Source organism: Poeciliopsis prolifica, unplaced genomic scaffold, assembly GCF_027474105.1.
Source record: "Poeciliopsis prolifica strain line A6 unplaced genomic scaffold, Auburn_PproV2 SCAFFOLD072, whole genome shotgun sequence".
Taxonomy (NCBI): Eukaryota; Metazoa; Chordata; class Actinopteri; order Cyprinodontiformes; family Poeciliidae; genus Poeciliopsis; species Poeciliopsis prolifica.
The window spans coordinates 460,095-478,811 of NW_026562447.1; the positions used below are offsets into that span (position 1 = coordinate 460,095).

At 40.9% G+C, this 18,717-nt stretch overlaps 1 protein-coding gene across 3 annotated transcripts in view; it reads left to right on the forward strand.

Annotated features, from left to right (window-relative positions):
* gli3 (GLI family zinc finger 3) overlaps positions 1–18,717 on the forward strand; it is a 116,538-nt gene that overhangs the window by 14,020 nt on the left and 83,801 nt on the right. For all 3 annotated transcript variants that reach the window (XM_055020922.1, XM_055020924.1, XM_055020923.1), the window contains exon 2: positions 10,402–10,575. In XM_055020922.1, the coding sequence (XP_054876897.1) occupies positions 10,443–10,575 (133 nt within the window). In that variant the 5' untranslated portion in view covers positions 10,402–10,442. The remainder of the gene's footprint in view (positions 1–10,401; positions 10,576–18,717) is intronic.

Genomic DNA, 18,717 nt, shown 5'->3' on the forward strand with positions numbered 1-18,717 from the left:
GTGACCCAGCTCTTGCCCTTTTTGGATCGGTTCCCATCCACACAGGAAGTGTGGATTAAAGTAACACCCTTCATTTTCTTGGAGTGGATCCCCCCTCCCGTCTTCTGTCTCTCCCTGCATTCCTCTGAATGACTGTGGCACATTTCAGGACGACTTCATTCAGCATTCCTTTACATCCCAACTTGTTTGCCCTCTGCTCCTCATTTTTATTTATTTTTTCTCCCCCTCATGTCTGCCTCCGTTTAGGTCTGGTTTTTTTTTATCAGAGGAGAGCCAAACACCGAGACAACTTCATCTCATCCAATTTTCACCCCTTTAATTCGGTTTAAATGGCGTGGCCGCGAGGGCCGAGCCGGGAATTAATAAGAGCCAATAAAGCTCGCCGCTGGGGCTTCGAGGCTAGTCTTTAAGTAAACATTATGACTTCTTGAGGGGGGATTCAGGGGTAGCACTTGATGAATTGTGGCGGAGCTCGGGAAGGGCTAATTTCTCACTTAGCCATCCTGATGGGGCTGGCTAATAGGCCTTGCTTTGCCTGGCTGATTGTCTGCTGGCTTTATTATTGTGCATTATCGCGCTGCCCCCTGGCTGTTTTTAGTGTTCGGCCCCGGAGACGCCAGAGCCTGTCATTAATCACGCAGCGGCACTGACTCATTCCGCTCCAACACTTTTTCCCAGTGACACGGTGAAATGAAGGGGAGGAAGAAAGACGGGAGAGAGAGCACAAATAAGAAGCTCAACTAAGCTGAGAGAAAAGTTGGCAGGGCAACTTTGTATTGCCTATAGATGGGGCTCAGCAACAAAAACCGAAAAACTCAGCTATATACGGCTGCAAAAGACATGGAGAATATAATATTCTTCAGTCTCCTGGGCGAAGGAGAAGACCTTTTGTCAGCCAAGCCTGCTGCCACTACATTTACATGGGACCATCTATCTGCTTGATCCCTTTCTGAGCAGCACGTGTGAGGAGGAGGCACAGAGAAACGAGTGTGTGTGTGTGTGAGGTTTTCATCACTACGGGAATTTCTCTTTTCCCGCTCATCCCCTCCCTCGGGTCCCTTCTGCTATTTATCCTCCGAGTGCAGTGATTGCACTTGCATACGGAAAGGCGTGCGGAGCAGCTCACGCACCTATTCCTATGCGCACTGTGACATTTTCACATGCGTTACACGGGAATCCTGCTTTCAAGCGGCGCAGCCTACGGTGTTACATGCACTCTTTTTGCTCCGAGAGCGTGGCGAAGGATGTTGCTGTCATGCTCTGCTCGTGGCATCGTGCAGAGCTCCTTCTTAAGCCGTGCATGAAGAATGCCTCCACAAACACAGACCTGTTTTCTCTGCAGTTGAGAGGCCCTTTGACAACATACAGATCCCATTCTCCTGGATTTGCCGTGCGCAGGGGCTACTTGAATGGAAAACTTGGCTAAAAGTGGCCGCTGCAGCCTACAAAGTAATTATTCTGCGAAGTGAATTTCAAGCAGTTGGCTGCAAACTACAGCGCCTTGCAAAAACATTAATTTTTCCTTCAACACTTTTTTACAGTTTGTGTTGTAAAACCTTAAGCAGGAATGTATTTTATTGGATTTTATGCCACAGACCAGCTCAAAGTAATTGCGAAGTGGAAGGAAGAACATACATGGTTTTCAAAATTCTCTTGGTGTCCCTTTACTTAAATACTTCTAGTGAAATGCAGTGCTGGAATTGAAGGTCACCTAATTAGTAGTGAGAAAAGAGCATCACAAAGACCTAGAAACATTCACAACACGTCAGAAACAAAGTTTTGAAGATTAAAACCGTGTTAGGTTATTAAAATGTGTTCAAAAGTGTTGAACATCTGACAGAGAACTGTTCATTTCATCATGTGGACATGGAAGGAGTCTGATACCAAAACATGGCCATCCACCCAAGAGGAAACGTCTGCAAAAAGAGCATTTTATAGAGAAACAGCCAACATGGTAACTCTGAAGAATCTGCAGAGTTTAAACCCTTGAATGGAAGCATCTATTTTCAGTCGTGCATTTGACCAATCTAAATGTTATGGAAGAGCGGCACAGAGAAAGTGATATTTTATACAAAGCCATGCAAACTCCCATTTGCAGTATGTCAAAAGCCATGTAGAGGACTAATTAAACACTCTGTGGTAGACGACCAACATGGTAGTGGCTGCATTCAGCTTCCACCTCTGCATTTGTCCAGTAGAGAAACAGTAAGGACCAAGGATGGGGGTTTACCTATGAGGAGCACAAACATCCAAAACACCCAACCAGATCTACAAATGTTTAGATCAAAGACAATCATGTTTAAGAATAACCAGATATTCAACTGAGAATTTGTGGCAAATTTGTGAATCCCTGCTCTACTCCTCTCTGTCTGGATCTACTTTGTTGTCTCTAGATGTGAGAGCAGATACCGACTTGAAGCTGTAATTGCAGAGAAAAGTCATTCTGGAAAATAATTGCTTCAAGGAGGTTGAATTTCGATGTTGACCTTTTTCCCCTAGCTTTTAAAATGTTTAACACCAGAATCATTTTAGTTTCACTTCACAGTTTTTCACAACTTTGTCCCTTAAACAAATCATGCCTGACACAACATCAGTAAAGGAGTAGAAACACTTTTGCAAGGATTTGTAAGTCTGTACTAGAGAAAAATTACTCAAAACTTTTGAGCAAATGGTTTTCCTTTTTTCTTAAAGATCTTTACTAAATTTGCTGAGGTAATGTTTTTTGGGTTTTTTTGCGTTTACCATCTTTAAGTTGCTGAACAAGCTTTTTTTCCCCCCTTCTCGAGAATCAGGAAAAGTCTCTCATCAGACAAAAGCCTCAATGTTTTAGCATTTTGAAGAGAAGAGGGAGATACCAATATGGTATAAGTGGGGCAGAGCAGCCGCAAAGCTGCCAGCATTATCCATTGTTTGAGTCGTCACAGGCCTCGCTTCCAACGAACAAGTGGCTCACAAACAAATGCAAAGTCAAAATATATAAATAAACACGCTAATAAGCGTTGGGACTGTGGGGAGAAGGAGCAAGACTTCCATTGTGGCGCATGCTTTATTTGGCCTTTATCTACTGGGTAGGGAGTGCAAACGAGGCATCGTGTAAGCATTATGATTACATCGTGTGGGTTTGTTACACGGGAATGTAAAATGCACTCAGCTCATTCTGCTCTGCCACGCACTGGGTCCCTCACCAGCCCTCCAAAACATCCGAAGCGGAGAGGTCTGAACCTGCTAGGATAATCTTATTAGCTGCGCTGAAAGCTACTAAGCAACTCTGTTGTTGCACTGTTTGTCCTTGGAAAAAAAATACATGAAAGTACTTAGAGCAGGCTTTCCTTTTTTAGATTTCTTGTTGTGTGCTTGTGGCCGAGGACCCTTACCTGGTTGCTAATAAGAATGCCTTCAAGAGTTTGTGCCCATTAAATTTGGAGAAAATAAAGACAATGGAGCTGCTAGCATGTCCATATGCAGCATGTTCAATGACTGACAGAGGCTAAAATCTGAAGCCAGGTCTGCCTTCCTGTTTTCTGCTGGAAGTTCTGGTCTTTCTCTCCCTGTTGCAGCGTGAATGAATTACAAACATGCATGGATATTTGGGAGAAAATACAGTTTTTGTTTACGTAACTTTTTACATAACTATACCTCACTGACTCTAGAATTAGCTTAGATTTGTTTTTCACTTTGTGGCCTCATATTGGTAAGATTATTCTTTGTATAGATTTTTTTTCTTGCTCTCAAGGACATTTTCTTAATATATATGTATATATATATATATATAAGTATTGGTTGTTGGCCATATCAGCAATATTAACATCTGATAGGTGTTGGTCCACATCTTCACTTTATATGCAAAACAAAAAAAAATGTCAAATTTACTCTTCTCAGGACAATACGTAAAATCTCCTCTTGTTCTCATTATCCAAGTATTGTGTTTGACCACATTTAAGGATGTATTGTAACACCCCCAATATGTGCTATTTTTTTAATGTGTGTGTGTGTGGCTGAGTGTGTCTAATTCTCCCTAAATGGACCCTATTTGAAGGGTTGGTCCCCATGAGCTGTAAGGCCAGGGCTTATTGCCATCTGGGCATGATGTCAGGTTTTGTTTGTGAATGGTGAACCGCAGCCACCAAATCCCACTCTCCCCCCCCCCAGTTTTTTCCTTTAGGGGCCAAGGGCAAGCTTTAAGTGCAGTGTCAAACACAACGTGGTAACCTGAGCATGTGGGGTTTTCGCTAAGAGTTCTTCCATTGAATTTGGGAACAACTCCTGAGACTTTCCCCTAAGCACCAACAAACACTTCCGCTGTCCCCCTTAAGTACTCTCCCCTCACATTTTTTCCAATCCAAACACATGCAAAGCAAGCATATTTTGTTTTATTGCTAGATTCAGCTAATCTTGCTGGAGGGCTTTGACTCCTTTTCCCCCTCCTTCTCCCTCGCCCCTCAGTGTTTTAGTCATTCCAGCTGTGAAGGAGCCCTTAATATTGTTGGCATAGCTGCAAATTGTGCAAAACACTCATTGGACACACAGGAAAACATGTGCAGGCATGCAGGGGCACAGTGAGGTGCACACAGATGCATGCATGCATACACATACAGACACACGCTCCTCCCCCTTTCCATTCATTTTGTTCCTTATCCCACTTTTGCTCACAATCTGCCTCAATCGTCTACATCTCCCATCTCTCCCCTCCCCTCTAACTCACTGCGCTGCGGTGCGTTTGTGCCGCGCTGATAAGCCTAAGATAGTAGATCTCGGTGGTCGCTGATGTAATGATGATGAATGCTGCGGTGCTGCCAGTCTCCCCCTCGGGGGGCCCTCGACACTGAACAGTCGCCCTAATGAAATGAACTCAAATACGGCCCCTCGTCTGCGAGGGAGGGGGCCGCCAAATCTAAGACGACACTTCAAGAGTTTATATTTAAATGTCTGGAGGTTTCTGACAGTATGTGTGTCATAAAATCAAGTGTGTGAAGATGCAGGCTTTAAATAACTGCAACAGTGATTGGTTTTTTGATATCATTAGTACTTGTTTAAGCTTGCATGAAAAAAAGACTGATTTTAAGTTTATTTTTGTGTTTCACTTTGATGTCTACAATTTGCAGATGACTTTCAACTCTCTGCCTTTGTTACCAGGGCGTATAATTTATGTTAAATTGATTTGCTTAATGTGCTTAAAAATACGATTTTTCTTCTAAGTGAACAGTTGAAATTGTGGTGTTTAAACCTGTTTAATCTTCAGCCTTGTCTGCGTGGAAGGATTACTGTTGAACACAAATAACGATAAAGACCCTCTTTTCCTTTTCTCTAAGGCCTTGTCCACATGAAATTGCAGTTTTGCCAAAGCAATCTCTGTATTTGTTGTTTATATAAAGTTCTTTATAAATTTGCTTACAGTGGTGCCTTCATTCACAGGATAGAAGATGCACCCAAAAAATATACTGTCACGGACCTCTATGTGATGCTGTAGAGCAGGCATCGAAATGCACTAAAAATAGAAGAAGGCTTGCATCAGAGGTGGTGGTTATGACATCATCTTTTTCAACGTAAGATGTCCGCCCTTGGGTGTTGTTTTAAGATTTTTTTGCAACTTTGAAATTTGTTTACCCAAAAATATTGTTCCAAAAATACAAGTTCTGAAAAATGAAAAGAAAAAAAAAACCCTAATAAAAAAAGAAAAAAAAAAAAGACATTGATGGCCAGTTTCTGGTTTCAAGGTACGACACAGTTTTACAAAGGCACAGATTCATGAGCATGATGATTTTTCTAGATACAGTGGACTCCCACCTATTCATGGAGTTATGTTTTCTGTATAACATTGCTCTGAATTATTTGTGAACTTTTCAAACAGGGAGTTACAAACATCTTTAGAGAGGGTGTTGAACTACACATGGCCCACTTTGTTCCCTAAACTGTCCAAATACTGGGGTCCACTGTGTATGCCCGTTCTGTCGTTTAAACTCTTTTTCATGAGATAAATAGATGGGGCCGAATTTTGTCTGGTTAAGTCGTATTCTTTGTTGCCAAATTGAACAATTGAGTGCACAGAGTGAAGCAAGTACAGTCATTAAAGAGCCCTGTGTGTAAAAGTCCTAAAACCTTCAGGAAGATTTCTTTACATACTCTATGCTTCACACTGTGTAATTGATAGTCGCTGGACTTTTTAAACTGACTTTATTTAAGCAATAAGTATTTACTACCACAAACATCAGTTCTGGTATGTACTCAGCAGAGGAAATAGACTCCAGCTTTAATTATTTCATGAAAGATTTCAAAATCTTTTATATTCAGACTAGATTCTTTAAAAAGAATAAAATAGAAAAACTTTACTGTCAAATGTTATCTACAACCATTTCACTTTCTTTTTAAGCTTCTGCTTGAATAACAGCAGGTGTTATCAATCTCCTTTTAACTATCATATTACACATTGTGCTTTCTCTGAATTTATTTTTAAATTTCTTACTGATTGTCAATATAGCTGACTTAGACATTTCTTCCTTCAGTAGTAACTTGAACCCTGAAGACTTTTGTGTTTTGGTGCTTCTCTGATGCCTTGCTTTCACTTACTGTTACAATACGGATCTGTGTCGTTCAGCACCCTATTTAATAGTCTGGCCTATTCAGAAGATTGTTTCCACTGCCACTTGGACTTTCATTGGAGGGAAAGTTAAACCCAGACAGATAATGTTGCATCGTTCAAGTGCGACAACAAACTCGACACACTAATACGTCTTGTTCTTGCCGCAAGCTGTGATATTTCTGTCCCTCAATCAATGGGTTGTGTTGTGTTATGCCAGTAGCTCTGCGCTAAACGTATCATTGTCCTGTGACAACTGAAGGGGGCAGAGGAATGATGGATTGGTTGTTTGGGCCTCTTTTATTATGGAAACAGAGAAATAGCATATTAAACCCATTCTGTACTACTCATTGGAAATGAGGCATAGTTGTACTTTGTCACTAATTGTATTAGGAACACCATTTATGTCCAATACCTACTTGTAAATGAGCTGTGCCAGTCTGAAGTTGGACACCAATTTTCTTTTGTCTGTTTTAACTTAATAGAAATGGCTCATGGTGTTTGATGTCAGAGGTGAAGGGTCACCTAGTAAAAAAACACAAAACAATGGCGTGTAGCGTAAGTTATTATGTGGAGTGTTAGGGAACACCCTTTTGAGTGTATAATGAGGTCATTGGATGAAAGAGTCTTTGCGTTGGTAAATTTCAGTAAAACTTCCAGGAAAACTGATAAAAATGAGCAACAGGACAGACGAAAGCAGAGACGGGAACATCTGCAGAATTGGGTGTGGGCGTCCAGGTCAGAGGGATTATGGGTGAAAAGGTCCTGCTTTTAATTGCTGCTTTGGAACTGTGGACTGCCTTGCGGAGTACAAAAGGCCCGTCAGACACGCTTCAGTTGCTTGGACTTCTGAATGTTTGCCCGACCAGAGGAATGCCCCGCTTTTGCCTCAACTCCCCCCATTTCAATTCAATCCCCAATCCTGAACCTCGTATTCTCCACACTTTTCTTTTTCTCTCTGGCCCCCACTCACCTGGGAGACATGCATGTTTGCATTTTTTGCCCACAAGTACGTTTTTTTTTTTTTTTTAACATTAAAGTTTGTTGTTAATGACATTGTTGCAGGAGTTCACAGACCTGCATCACACATGTTTTAACAATTACCCCATCACACATCAAATTAAAGAAAGAAAAAAAAATACTGAGAAGTGAACTGAGATAGTATCTTCATAAGCTGGACAAAAAAACGTCTCCAGTGTGGGGACGACTGGTATACGTGTATTCATGCGGGAGCGATTAGAGGACAAGCCCTCGTTTAATTCTGTTTTGATTGGTAGGGGTGTAATTGCATCGTGTTATTTTTTTCCCCTCTCTCTCTTTTGTAAGCAATTGCTTACAGATGTTGTTTTCGGGTCAGAACGGATGACAGACTGTGGTTTTTCAGGGGGTTGGGAAGAAATAAACAAAGCACACAGTGTTTGTCTGAAGTTTACCCCTCAACACTTCCCCCTTTGCCTTCCTTCCTTTGGGAGTTGGAAAGAAATCACCGCCCCCTACTTGTTTTAGGCTCTGCAGCACTATTCTTTTTGCATTCTAGCTAACTTTACTACCTTTTAATGCTTGCATGTTTATGGCACGCAGGACAAATAAATAGTTGAGGGAGGTAATTAACCCGTCTTTATTGTAAAGAAAATGCTTGTTAGACTAAATATTTCCACTTGTTATCCATGAATTATGGAGTCTGTCCTCTACTTTGTGCCGTATGTCCTGTACTTTGGGTAAATGAGGGGTTGTGTTGTATCACCATCCGTAATCAGAGGACCTACATGACCTAGATAGATTTGAGCTTGCAGACAGCCGTTGAGGTGCTGAACTGAGCAACATGTCTGCTAGACTTTTGGCTGAACCCCTTCTTAAACCCACAGACAGTATTAACTTGAACCACCTTTATTCTTTGAAAGAAAAATTGCCCGGCACCATGATATTCCCAACGGGGCCTTCAAACAAGCCTTGTTTTTTCAGGACTCTGAGTGTTTCTCTGTCTGTGGTATCCCCTGAAGGTTTCGCCTTTCTCTCTTTGGAAAGAGCGCTGGAGTGGGATTATCAGTGTATCCACAAGCTGCCTTTTTGTTTATTCTGAGATATAAAACCTTGTCAGGATGTCCTGTCTTGCTCTCTTTATTGAGCTGTTGTTTTTTATTTAAAAAAAAAAGAAGAAAAAAACAACATTCAGGAGCTCAGCTGAAAAATAAGACGAGATGATGTTTGGATATTTGACCAGGTTTGGTCCTGAAGCAGATCAGAGTCTGTCAGCTTATGGTTAAGTGAAACATTGTGTGCACTTAGCATTTTAGTTTGAGTGAAATTTCATTAACTACAGTTTAAAACAATTTACTTTGTGTCAGAGAAAATGTGGCAGATCTCTCAGAAAATGCAACTGAAAACAGCATTACTCAATATATTTAGTTCAGATTTTGATTGGTTTGTAAACTCTAAAACTGAACATTTAAAACAAACACACTAATTTGAGAACATTTATTCAGGGGAGGTAATAAACCCATGTTGCAACGTATTTGTTGTATGTAATTAATTAGTTGCAACCTGTCCTGCAAAATTTTGGTAAAAAACCAACCCCTTCCTTCTTGTAACTTTGCTTCATGTCAACACTCGACTGTTGACATCTACTGACATTTTAAATTTTACCCAGTTGCTTTTTTTTTGGCTGTCGTGTGTAATGTGAACTTCGACGGTTGTTAATGTTAATTTAGCATTTGGAAGCGTGGCCAACACAGACTGAACGGCTCCGTTCACTTTTTCTTCTGCCATTACTAAAACAACAGCCAGAGTGCACTTCCAAAACTCCTTCTTTTGTTTGCTGATATGTCCTGTTGAAATTCAACTAGACAAATTGAATTGAATGGGTTAAATCCCAGACAGATCACTGAAGAGAGATGAGCATCAAGTGAACTGGCATGGAAATGCAATGGCTAAGCTAACTGTCAATTGTTAATCCATGAATTTCTGCTTTCTTGGATTATATTCATGACACAAAACTGTGGTCTTTTTTTTACTACTCTTAAAAAAGAAATGCCGTTCAAATAAGGCCAGTGTGTATTTTTCATAAATAGATCTTCTAAACTCAGTCATTCCTTCAGTCAGAGTAGAAATTGTCAAGACAGGATGGTGAGCTCAGTTCATTTTCCCACTATGCGCTTTGAGGAGGATTGCGAGGGAAAATATATTTCCAAAGACTCAACAGGCTTTGTTTGAAGCATTCAGACAGGAAATCAGGAGAAACATGCAGCAATGTCCAGCGTCGGAAATGAAACGCTGGATGGCTGCGTTGAGGACTAATGGCCTTGTATGTGATCCACAATACCAAGAGAAATCAATCAGAACCCAGGATTCTCGAAGATCCAGACAGATGGAAATGGTCAAAGATCCTTCTCTCTGCATACTTTCATATCTTTAGTACTTAGAAATTTAACGGTTATTGTAAATAATACTGATCGAAAATGTAAAGATTTTAAATTACATTTAAAAACTGCTCCTTTAAACAGGGTGAGAAATAGTTACAGGTTGAGGAATCATGTCAACATGAAGCACATGCCGAGAATGGTCTGCTGCTATTGGTTTTATTATAAGAAATACCTTTAGCTTTTAGGATGGGGAAATCATATCTATATTCTATATGTCAACCTAATTAAATTTGCCTTTTTAGGTGGATGGAAATGACTGACACATGGCATACTTAGAAGAAAGACTGACGGCAAACCAAACTAAGAAGCCAGAGGGTGTGCATGGCTGAAAGACGCTTTTAAGGAGAATTAGCACTAATTCATCTCGTTTCGTTCACCTCATTACTCTAACTTCTTCTTCTTCTCTAGTTCCACCGTCTCCATGAGGTCCTGAGGAATGAGCAATTGCCATGGAAACCCAGTCACAGGCCAGTTCAGCAGCTGAGAAGAAGAAGAGGGTGGAGACCATTGTGGCTACGAAGGGCTCATCGGCACGCACTGACATCAGCGAGAAGGCGGTGGCCTCCAGTACCACGTCAAATGGTATGTCTTGCTTCTGACTTCATATTGAAACTCTACGGTTCATGTAGACCAGTGGTTAATTGATGTTTTGGGTTTTAATCCACAAAAGAAGCTGCTTCTTTTGTGGATTATACATAGTGGAAAATTGCATACATACCAGTAAGCCGCTCAAATGAACATAGAGTGGCAGTACAAACTTCCTAAACAACTATTAGGCCAGAACTGGCTAAAGCAGAGTGCATGTCAGCAATGGTTCTGGTGATAGCAGTTTTCAGGAAGGTGACATGACTAAACACAGAAGCAATTGGTGAATAGTACTTCCTTTGGGAAAGACAAGCGAGTGAAGAACAGGAGGTTTATAGAAACAATAGCTCTGATGATGGCGCTATGCGTTAAAAAGACACCGATAAACAGAAAAGGACAACAGAGTGAAAAAGGTAGTGAAAAGGAAAGACATCCAATGGGCCCATATTGAATGTCAGCAATAGCTTTTTATTTAGCTGCTGCTAAGTAAAAAACTAAATTAGTAGTAAGCAGGAAAAGCTCTTTTACAGAAAAAAAACATGGAGTTAAGCGCAGAAGAGCTTTGCTCCAAAATATTTTCTTTTGTGAAATGAACACTTCAAGCTACTTTTGGGAAATTTAAATTTTATATTTGAGTTTTGGCTTTATCAGGTCACCATAATTGAATCAGTGCGTTTGAACAATGTGCCATCTGTGTTCTCATTATGTAATGAACACCAACACAAAAACATGATTCAAAGGTTAATTCTTGTGCAAATTCATCGACGCCTTTGTTCTGTGTCATTACGGTTCTTGTACAACATTCTTTGGTAGCAGCTTTGGCATGTTTGTACAGTGTAGTCTTCAACACATGCCATTAAAAGGGCGCAGAGCTTCATTAAGCCTGTCGTCATTCAGCCTTTCATTTTCAAATCTTTGGCTGGAAAGAGAAGTATTAAATAGCAATTTTTGTGGAAAGCCTTGGAGGATCAAGCCAAAGTCATAACAAAATCAGGGTTGAGATCACCACATCCTAAGCTGCAGCTGTGCTCATTAGTCGAGAGAGGATTTGGAAGGTTTTTGGATATGGAGAACATGCTGCAGGAGTTGGAACTGAAGGCTTGACGGAGTGCTTTCTGACTCACCGCCATCGCCCAATGGATGTGTGAGAGGGGGAAACAAACAATCCGGGAAAGAGTAAATAAGTTGCTGCGACTTTGCCTCCAGATGGGACTTATCACAGGAAGTGGGTAAGGTAATGCATCCTGAAACATCCTGGGAACGCGTTCATTCTTACCCACTCCCAGATGGCCGACACAGTTTTATTCATTAACGGGGCAGCATGGAAGAAAAGTTAGTTGTGGAAAAAGCATGGCTGCAATTTGGATATGTGATAGCGGATTTTTCTTAGTAATGTCCTTGTAATTACGGCACATAACGACACATGTTTTGTCTTGAAAACCTAGCAAGGGGAGCCTGCTGTAGAGTGTCTTATTCCTTAAGTCTGCAGTAGTTTCCTAATACTCTTGAGAAGGGGAGGACTCATTAGCAGAAAATGGTCCATTTTTAAAATCTTAATGTCTGTTACAGAATCATAATATTGCTTACACTTTTTTTGTGTGCATATAATTACAGCACATTCCCAAATTCACCCCCCAGAACTCTTAACCTCTTATCAGGTGTAACCCTACACTGGCCTCAACTTTAACCCTCACAGCCCCCTGCCCTGCTGCCTCCATCCAAACAAAAGGTAATTGTGAGCATCTGTGGAACCCCTGTGACTACTTTGCGTTTCCTCCCTGATCTTAGCCAAGCAGAAGCTCCTGTGGTGTGCCCAGCAGTACAAGAAGTTGCAAAATGTGGAAAATAACTGTGAAAAAAGCAGCTGGAGGGAGGGATTTGTAGATTGGTATTTGGAATTTCGCTCCAGCAGATATTACTTTTCTTGGATCAGATATTTTTGGTGCTTTTCCCTGTTTTCTTTAACTCAGCTTTGTCCAGGTTGAGTAATCATTGAGTCCTGAAACAGAGTTCCCACATGGTTGGGTAAATGGTGGCTTCATCCTGGGTGCCATTCATCTCTTCGTGCCCCCCTCCTCCTTTTCTACTGACAGCTCAAAAGAGCCGACCGGGCCACAGTGCTGTGATTGGGCCTCTTTAGGAGGGGTTGCTCTCCCCTAGAGTTCTCATCATTCAGCAGGCAGGTAGACCACAAAGTCCACTAATTCTTTGTTCAGTTCTGTTCCTTGGCAGAATAAATTCTGTCATTGGGGGATGATTTGTGGCTTTAAAAAGTAGTGCTAAGATTTGATCATTTGCAAATTTTGTAGAAAACTGTCAGGGACTTGTTTCAGCAACATACCCTTTACATCCAATGTTATGATGTTAAAGTTGCAGCAATAAGTATTTGTTTCATAACAATAACCCACTGATAGCATTTTGAAACAATTGCAATTTTCTGTAAGAGGTATTTGAGACATTTTAGCTGTTAGTAATCAACAGGAAAAAATTTAAGAAAAAAGTGGAAGAAACCATGCAGGAAAAGTTCATAGGTCAGGAATAAAACCATAAACTACTCTTCTTAAGGGCTGTGCATCAGATACTTGCTGTACCACTACAACATGTGTCATCATGGGTTTCACCAATATTTAAAAACAAGGACAAAATGATTGTACTGTCATTAAATTTTAAACTTTAATGTAGGAAATTATGCCAGCACTTAGCATAGCTAGTGCAATTAGTGCAATGAGTGACCACACTCAGCACTGTTAGCATAACTTTCATTACTTAAGCAGGATTCCGTCTGGATCATATCACCAGAGATTTTCAAATGGTTGCCCACATTTCCAGTCCACCAAAGTACATAACAGACATAAGTTTAAGAAAATCTACCATCCCTCCTCAACCTTCCTGTTATCTGCTGAAAGTTCCACTCTCTCACTGTATTGCAGCTTGAATGAACGGCAGACAAAAATAATCATTAAAATGGTCTAAATATTTTTTTGTTTAAAAAGAGCAAGAGTAAAAGTCTCAAATGCAATCAAGTGGAGCTCTAAAGGCCATTTTGTCATAGCCTTATGTGACCAGAGAAATCCCTGGGCCAATACATAGCACGGCTAAAGCGTTTTAAGGAGTAAAATAAGCACATGAATACATTGTAAAAAAAAAAAAAAAAATCTCTTCAAAGAGGGGAGAAGAGGTACACAGAGGGGAGGGGCAGAGGGTTAGATAGAGGAAGAGTGAGGACCCACCGTCTTTTTAGGCAGCCATTTAAATGATCAACAGTAAATAGAGGGGAATGTCATCTGACAGAAATAAAGTTCCCGTTAACAGCGGGGATGGAAAGTAATTTACAGATACGCTGTCCCCGCCATCTTTGTGCCTCCCAGATAAGGTTTCATTTCAGAAACGGATAGGAGACATTTTCACTTACGGGCCCCCATTCTGGGACACCTGTGATAACAGCTTGTGGACCCCTAATTGAAAATGGGTTTCAAAATGGATTTTCACTTTTCTTCCTCCTTCCTCTCTCCCCTCTCATCCATTCCCTCCCTCCCCTTCCTTCCCTCTCTCATGACGAACTTCCCCCTCTCCGCTCCCCTCACCCCCTCTTTTTTTTTTTTTTTCCCCTTGGCGTTCCCTTGACGTTGGCCACATTGAAAGAACAGGGAGGGAGGGAACGAAGAGGGTCGAGGGGGAGTGCAAATGAAGCATCGGGTGCAGATCATCCCTCAGCCCGTGTCAATGCGATGACGGCCCCATGATCCGTCTTATTAATGAAATCATTGATCACTTGATGGGACTCATAATCAACTGTTTCTGCACTATGTCCTGCCTCATCTCCTCCTTCCTCCTCCCTCTTCACCTCTGTTTTCCACCTTTTAGTAGCTGCTGACCCTCCTTACTTTAAAAAATAGAACTAAAACTTTCAAATTTTGCTGCATTTTTTAAATTTACTTACCGTAAATACAAAAGTTGTTGGTTGCTTTATGAATTTTGCCTTAAACTACTGTCATTTGTTTTTGGTCCTTATTTATTTTATGGGGGACCAGAGAGGGAGACCCCCCTCATGTTACTCTACTATGCCTCTTGGGGGTAATGAGAGAGAACTGATGGATGGATAAAAGACCTCTTGGGAACGCCGCCTGGCCTTATGGGTCAAACAGTCCAGTAGTGGAGGTGTTATAGGGCCTGACACTAAACCCTACACAGGAAAACAGGCTTTTATAGTCAACATACCTGTTTATGGCGTGCACCACATATTTCTTCACCGCAACATGACTATCTCTGTTCTAATACAAACTATGTAGAGATATATACATTGGTCTTCCTAGTATTAATCTCCATGTTAGAGCCATATATTTTAATGAGTTTTATTTTTTATGATGTACCAAGGAAGAGTAGAGTTTAAGCAATAAAATGATGCAAAATGATACGTGTTGGTGCCATGTCTCTCTTCAACGGAGACAGGGATCGGAGTTCATGAGAAGAAAGACCTTCGAGTTCTGCAACTTTTAGATGTCTCTGCGGTTCAGCACACCTGGCTATAAAATTAGTTCTTGGTGTTTAGCTGAGGCTGTTTAGCCATTTGATTCAAGTTGGTAAGAAAAGGGACACATCTAAAAGTTGCAGGTCTCTGGCCCTTGAAGAATACAGTTTGAGACCACTTTTCTAGAGGCTACAAAATACATCAGACTGGGGTGAAGGTTCACCTTCCAGCAGGACAATGAGCCCAAACCAGCGGTGCCTGACTCCATTCCTTGAAAGATACTGTCCTGCAAATATGAAGGCCTACACTTGAGATTTGCAGCACATACATACAGAGCTTGCTTCAATGGAATGGTTTAATAGGGTTTATTTAAAGTCTAGACCTAACTCAAATCTGGAATCTATGGCAGGGACACCACACATGAAATGGCAATAAATACATTGGGGAATGAAATTGAAACATGGCAAAATATGAAAAAGTACAAAGAGTTTGAATTCCTTTGCAAAGGGTTGTATAGCAGAGGCTACCTGTTAGAGTATGGTTTGTAAAATCCCCACATTCACACAAACTTCACTGAGAAGCCATGGCCATTTCATGGACCTCTGCACTGAAGGCAATTTCCTGCAGCAGCAGGGAGACAGACTTTGGCAGAGCCACCTCTCGGGGGCCTGAGGCGCAGGATTAGCTTAGCCTCACTGCCACGCAGGGCGGAGGGGGAGCCTCAGCTGGCCAGCTCAACTACAGCCCTGCCTAGCCTCTCATGTCTGGCGCCCTTCCGCCTGCCCAGATCTGCCTGCCGGGGCCCCCTTTGCTCCCTTCACCGCTGGAAGATGCACATAAGCCACTTGCCTGAAGACTTCTGCAGACTGTGGAGATGCCGCCAAAGCTTAGCTGTGGTGGAATTGGACATTTGCTCTTTATTGCTTAGCTGCTCAGCCTACTTGTTGTAGGACATGTCTGGCTTCAGAACTAAATGAAACTTCAAAAATACCAAACACAATACCCATTTTTATCTTTCACTCAGTCCTACAAACACTACAGAGACTGGAAATATATTGCAACAATGACATCGGATTGAGAAAAATACATTTGTTTGTATGTTGTTTAGTTTTCAAGAAAATTTATCTTGTGCATGGTTTGTTTAAACCATGCTACTCAATGATATTATTTGATGAACAGTATCTGAAACTGTATATACTTTGTATATTAAGTCAAAAGTTTTAGTCAAATATGGGTTTAAAATTCACATTTTCTTAGCAGGCAGTGAAAGATAAACACCAGCCTCCATGCAGACTTACAAGGATTAAGTGGATGGATCAATGTTGTCTTAGCTTGGGTTAGTTGTATCCACATTCCTAATTTAGGTTGAACTCCTCCAGGGCTCCCTCTTGTCAACACCCCTGTTAGTGTTCATGAATTGATCTTATTGTCCAAAGGTTCTGGATCTGTTGGCATTGAAGAGTCAGGTACACTAAGTCTAAAGTTCTCAGCTAGAGAAAAGGTGGACTCCTCCCCACAGGTTAGGTGAGGAGTCTGAAGTGGTGGGGGTCAAGCATCTTGTTTACAAGTGAAAGACAGGAAAGGATCTTGCCTGGAGCATTGTGGACGGTGCTTTGGTCTGTCATGGTGACGATACAACCCGGTGACATGACCTTCCTCTGTAAGGCCAGTTTCTGCTTTAGAAGTCAAAGAACTCCATTAACTAGGGAGGACTCAGAGTAGACCTTCTTGGGAGGAGGGGAAAACTGGGTAGAACCAGAACTCTCTGGATAAACTCTCTGGATATGTTATATCCAACTCCTTTAGAGTCCCCAGAATGACCCAGGACTGTGTTGTTGTTTGGTCAAGCAGGGAAATCCTTACATCCCTTTGAGTAACACCTCAGATAAGCACGAGACAATGGATGAATTGATGTTATCTTAGCTTGTTTTTCTAGCGCAGTTGTCATTCTGTGATACTAATAGAGAGCTGATTTATGTATGTCAAAGGTTGAAATTAAAGACACTCAGAGTTATTTTCACTTTGCTAATAACTCCTCAGAGTAACTTGGGGTAGATTTTAAAGACAGTCTAAGTAACAAAAAATGCTTGAGGGTTGAAACACATTTGACCCTCTCTAGGGTCAAATGCTACAACCATCTTCTGAGCTACACATCAGCTGATAGACCATCTATTTAATCTAACGTCCTGCTCCTGCAAAATCTGCTGTTCTGCTGCATCCTGGTGCCATCAGAGGGGCTCAGGGGTGACCAGAGACCCCATAAACCCGTAAACCAATAGAGCAGGGAAACAGCAGTTGATTATTCTACCATCCTGTCCATTTGTTGACAGGCATCAGTAGCTTCCCTCCCTCGAGGGGGGACAAAGCAGGAGTGTCCTGATCCTGCCTGGAGGATTCATTTTGTTGTCTTTTTCTCGCCATCCTCCCTGTTGTCTTCAATTGCCCTCTGCTTCTTAGTGCTAGTGGAGTTCTCAGATAAATGGAGTTAGAGGATGAAGCAACAATAAATTCCCCGAGATCTTTTCTTGTTTTGCTTTTTGAATTGAAGAACATTTATCACATATAAACAGAGATATCTCAATATAAGTTTTCTTTATGACGTATAATTTGTCGCCATAGTTGATCCAAAGTGAAAATAAAATATTTTAAAGTTGTTCATCAGTTGTCATATTTTCTATTTAGCTTTGTACTATGCTGCTACAACATCTTTATTATTTTCCTGTTGTATATTTGCTGATGTGTTTGGAGTCATTGTCATATTGATGACCCAGTTTAGACCAGACTTCAGCTGTCAAACAGATGGCCCCAAATTTGACTCCTTTTCACCACAAACTCCTCTGTAATTCCATGAGTGCAACGTTATGGAGAGCCATTGTGGTCATTAATGACAAGCTTTCCAATGTTACCAAAGATGTAATAAACTTTGTTATAAGTGCTGCATGCTGTTTATTTAGTGTCAATACTCTTTAATAAGCAGCATCAGGCATTTAATGAGGCGCCCCCTAGTGTTCAGGCATCAACAAAATACCTGGTGACATTTGATTCTTTCTTTGAGGTCATTGAAGATGTCTTTCCAAGCTGGTGTTAAAACAAAAATGTATCCTTCAGAGCAGCAAACCACAAAATATGCTGCTTTTATGGAGTTGGTGACATTTACTGATGAGAAATAAATCAGTTGTAAAGACATACTTTATTTTTCCTCTGACTGGTGATGGCCTGCCTTAGATTACACAAGATTTTAAGAATCAAATAAACAAAAACATTAACAAGCAAACAATAACAGACTATCTGCTCTTTGGTAGAAGTAGTGTTGTTTTTAAAAAGTTACAGAAATGTGAAACACAAAAGAAACAGAGGATAAAATATGATCCTTAGTAAAGCACATTTGTGGAAACTACAAAAAAAAAATCCAGATATATTGAAATGATTAGATTCTAAATTTAAGACAGAAACTGCCTGAAAGTTCTAATCACAATTATCATCGCAATATGAGTATTCACAAGATAGGAGCTAAAAAAAACCCAAAAAACTGTTTGGATGCAACTCTTGGAAAGCTTTAAAAGTCCCATATGTTAAAACTCTGGCATGATTTCAGTGACCAAGAACCTAAAGGTCAAGGAGATTGAAGGAGAAATGTGGAGATACAAACAAAAATCATTAGTGAGGAAAAT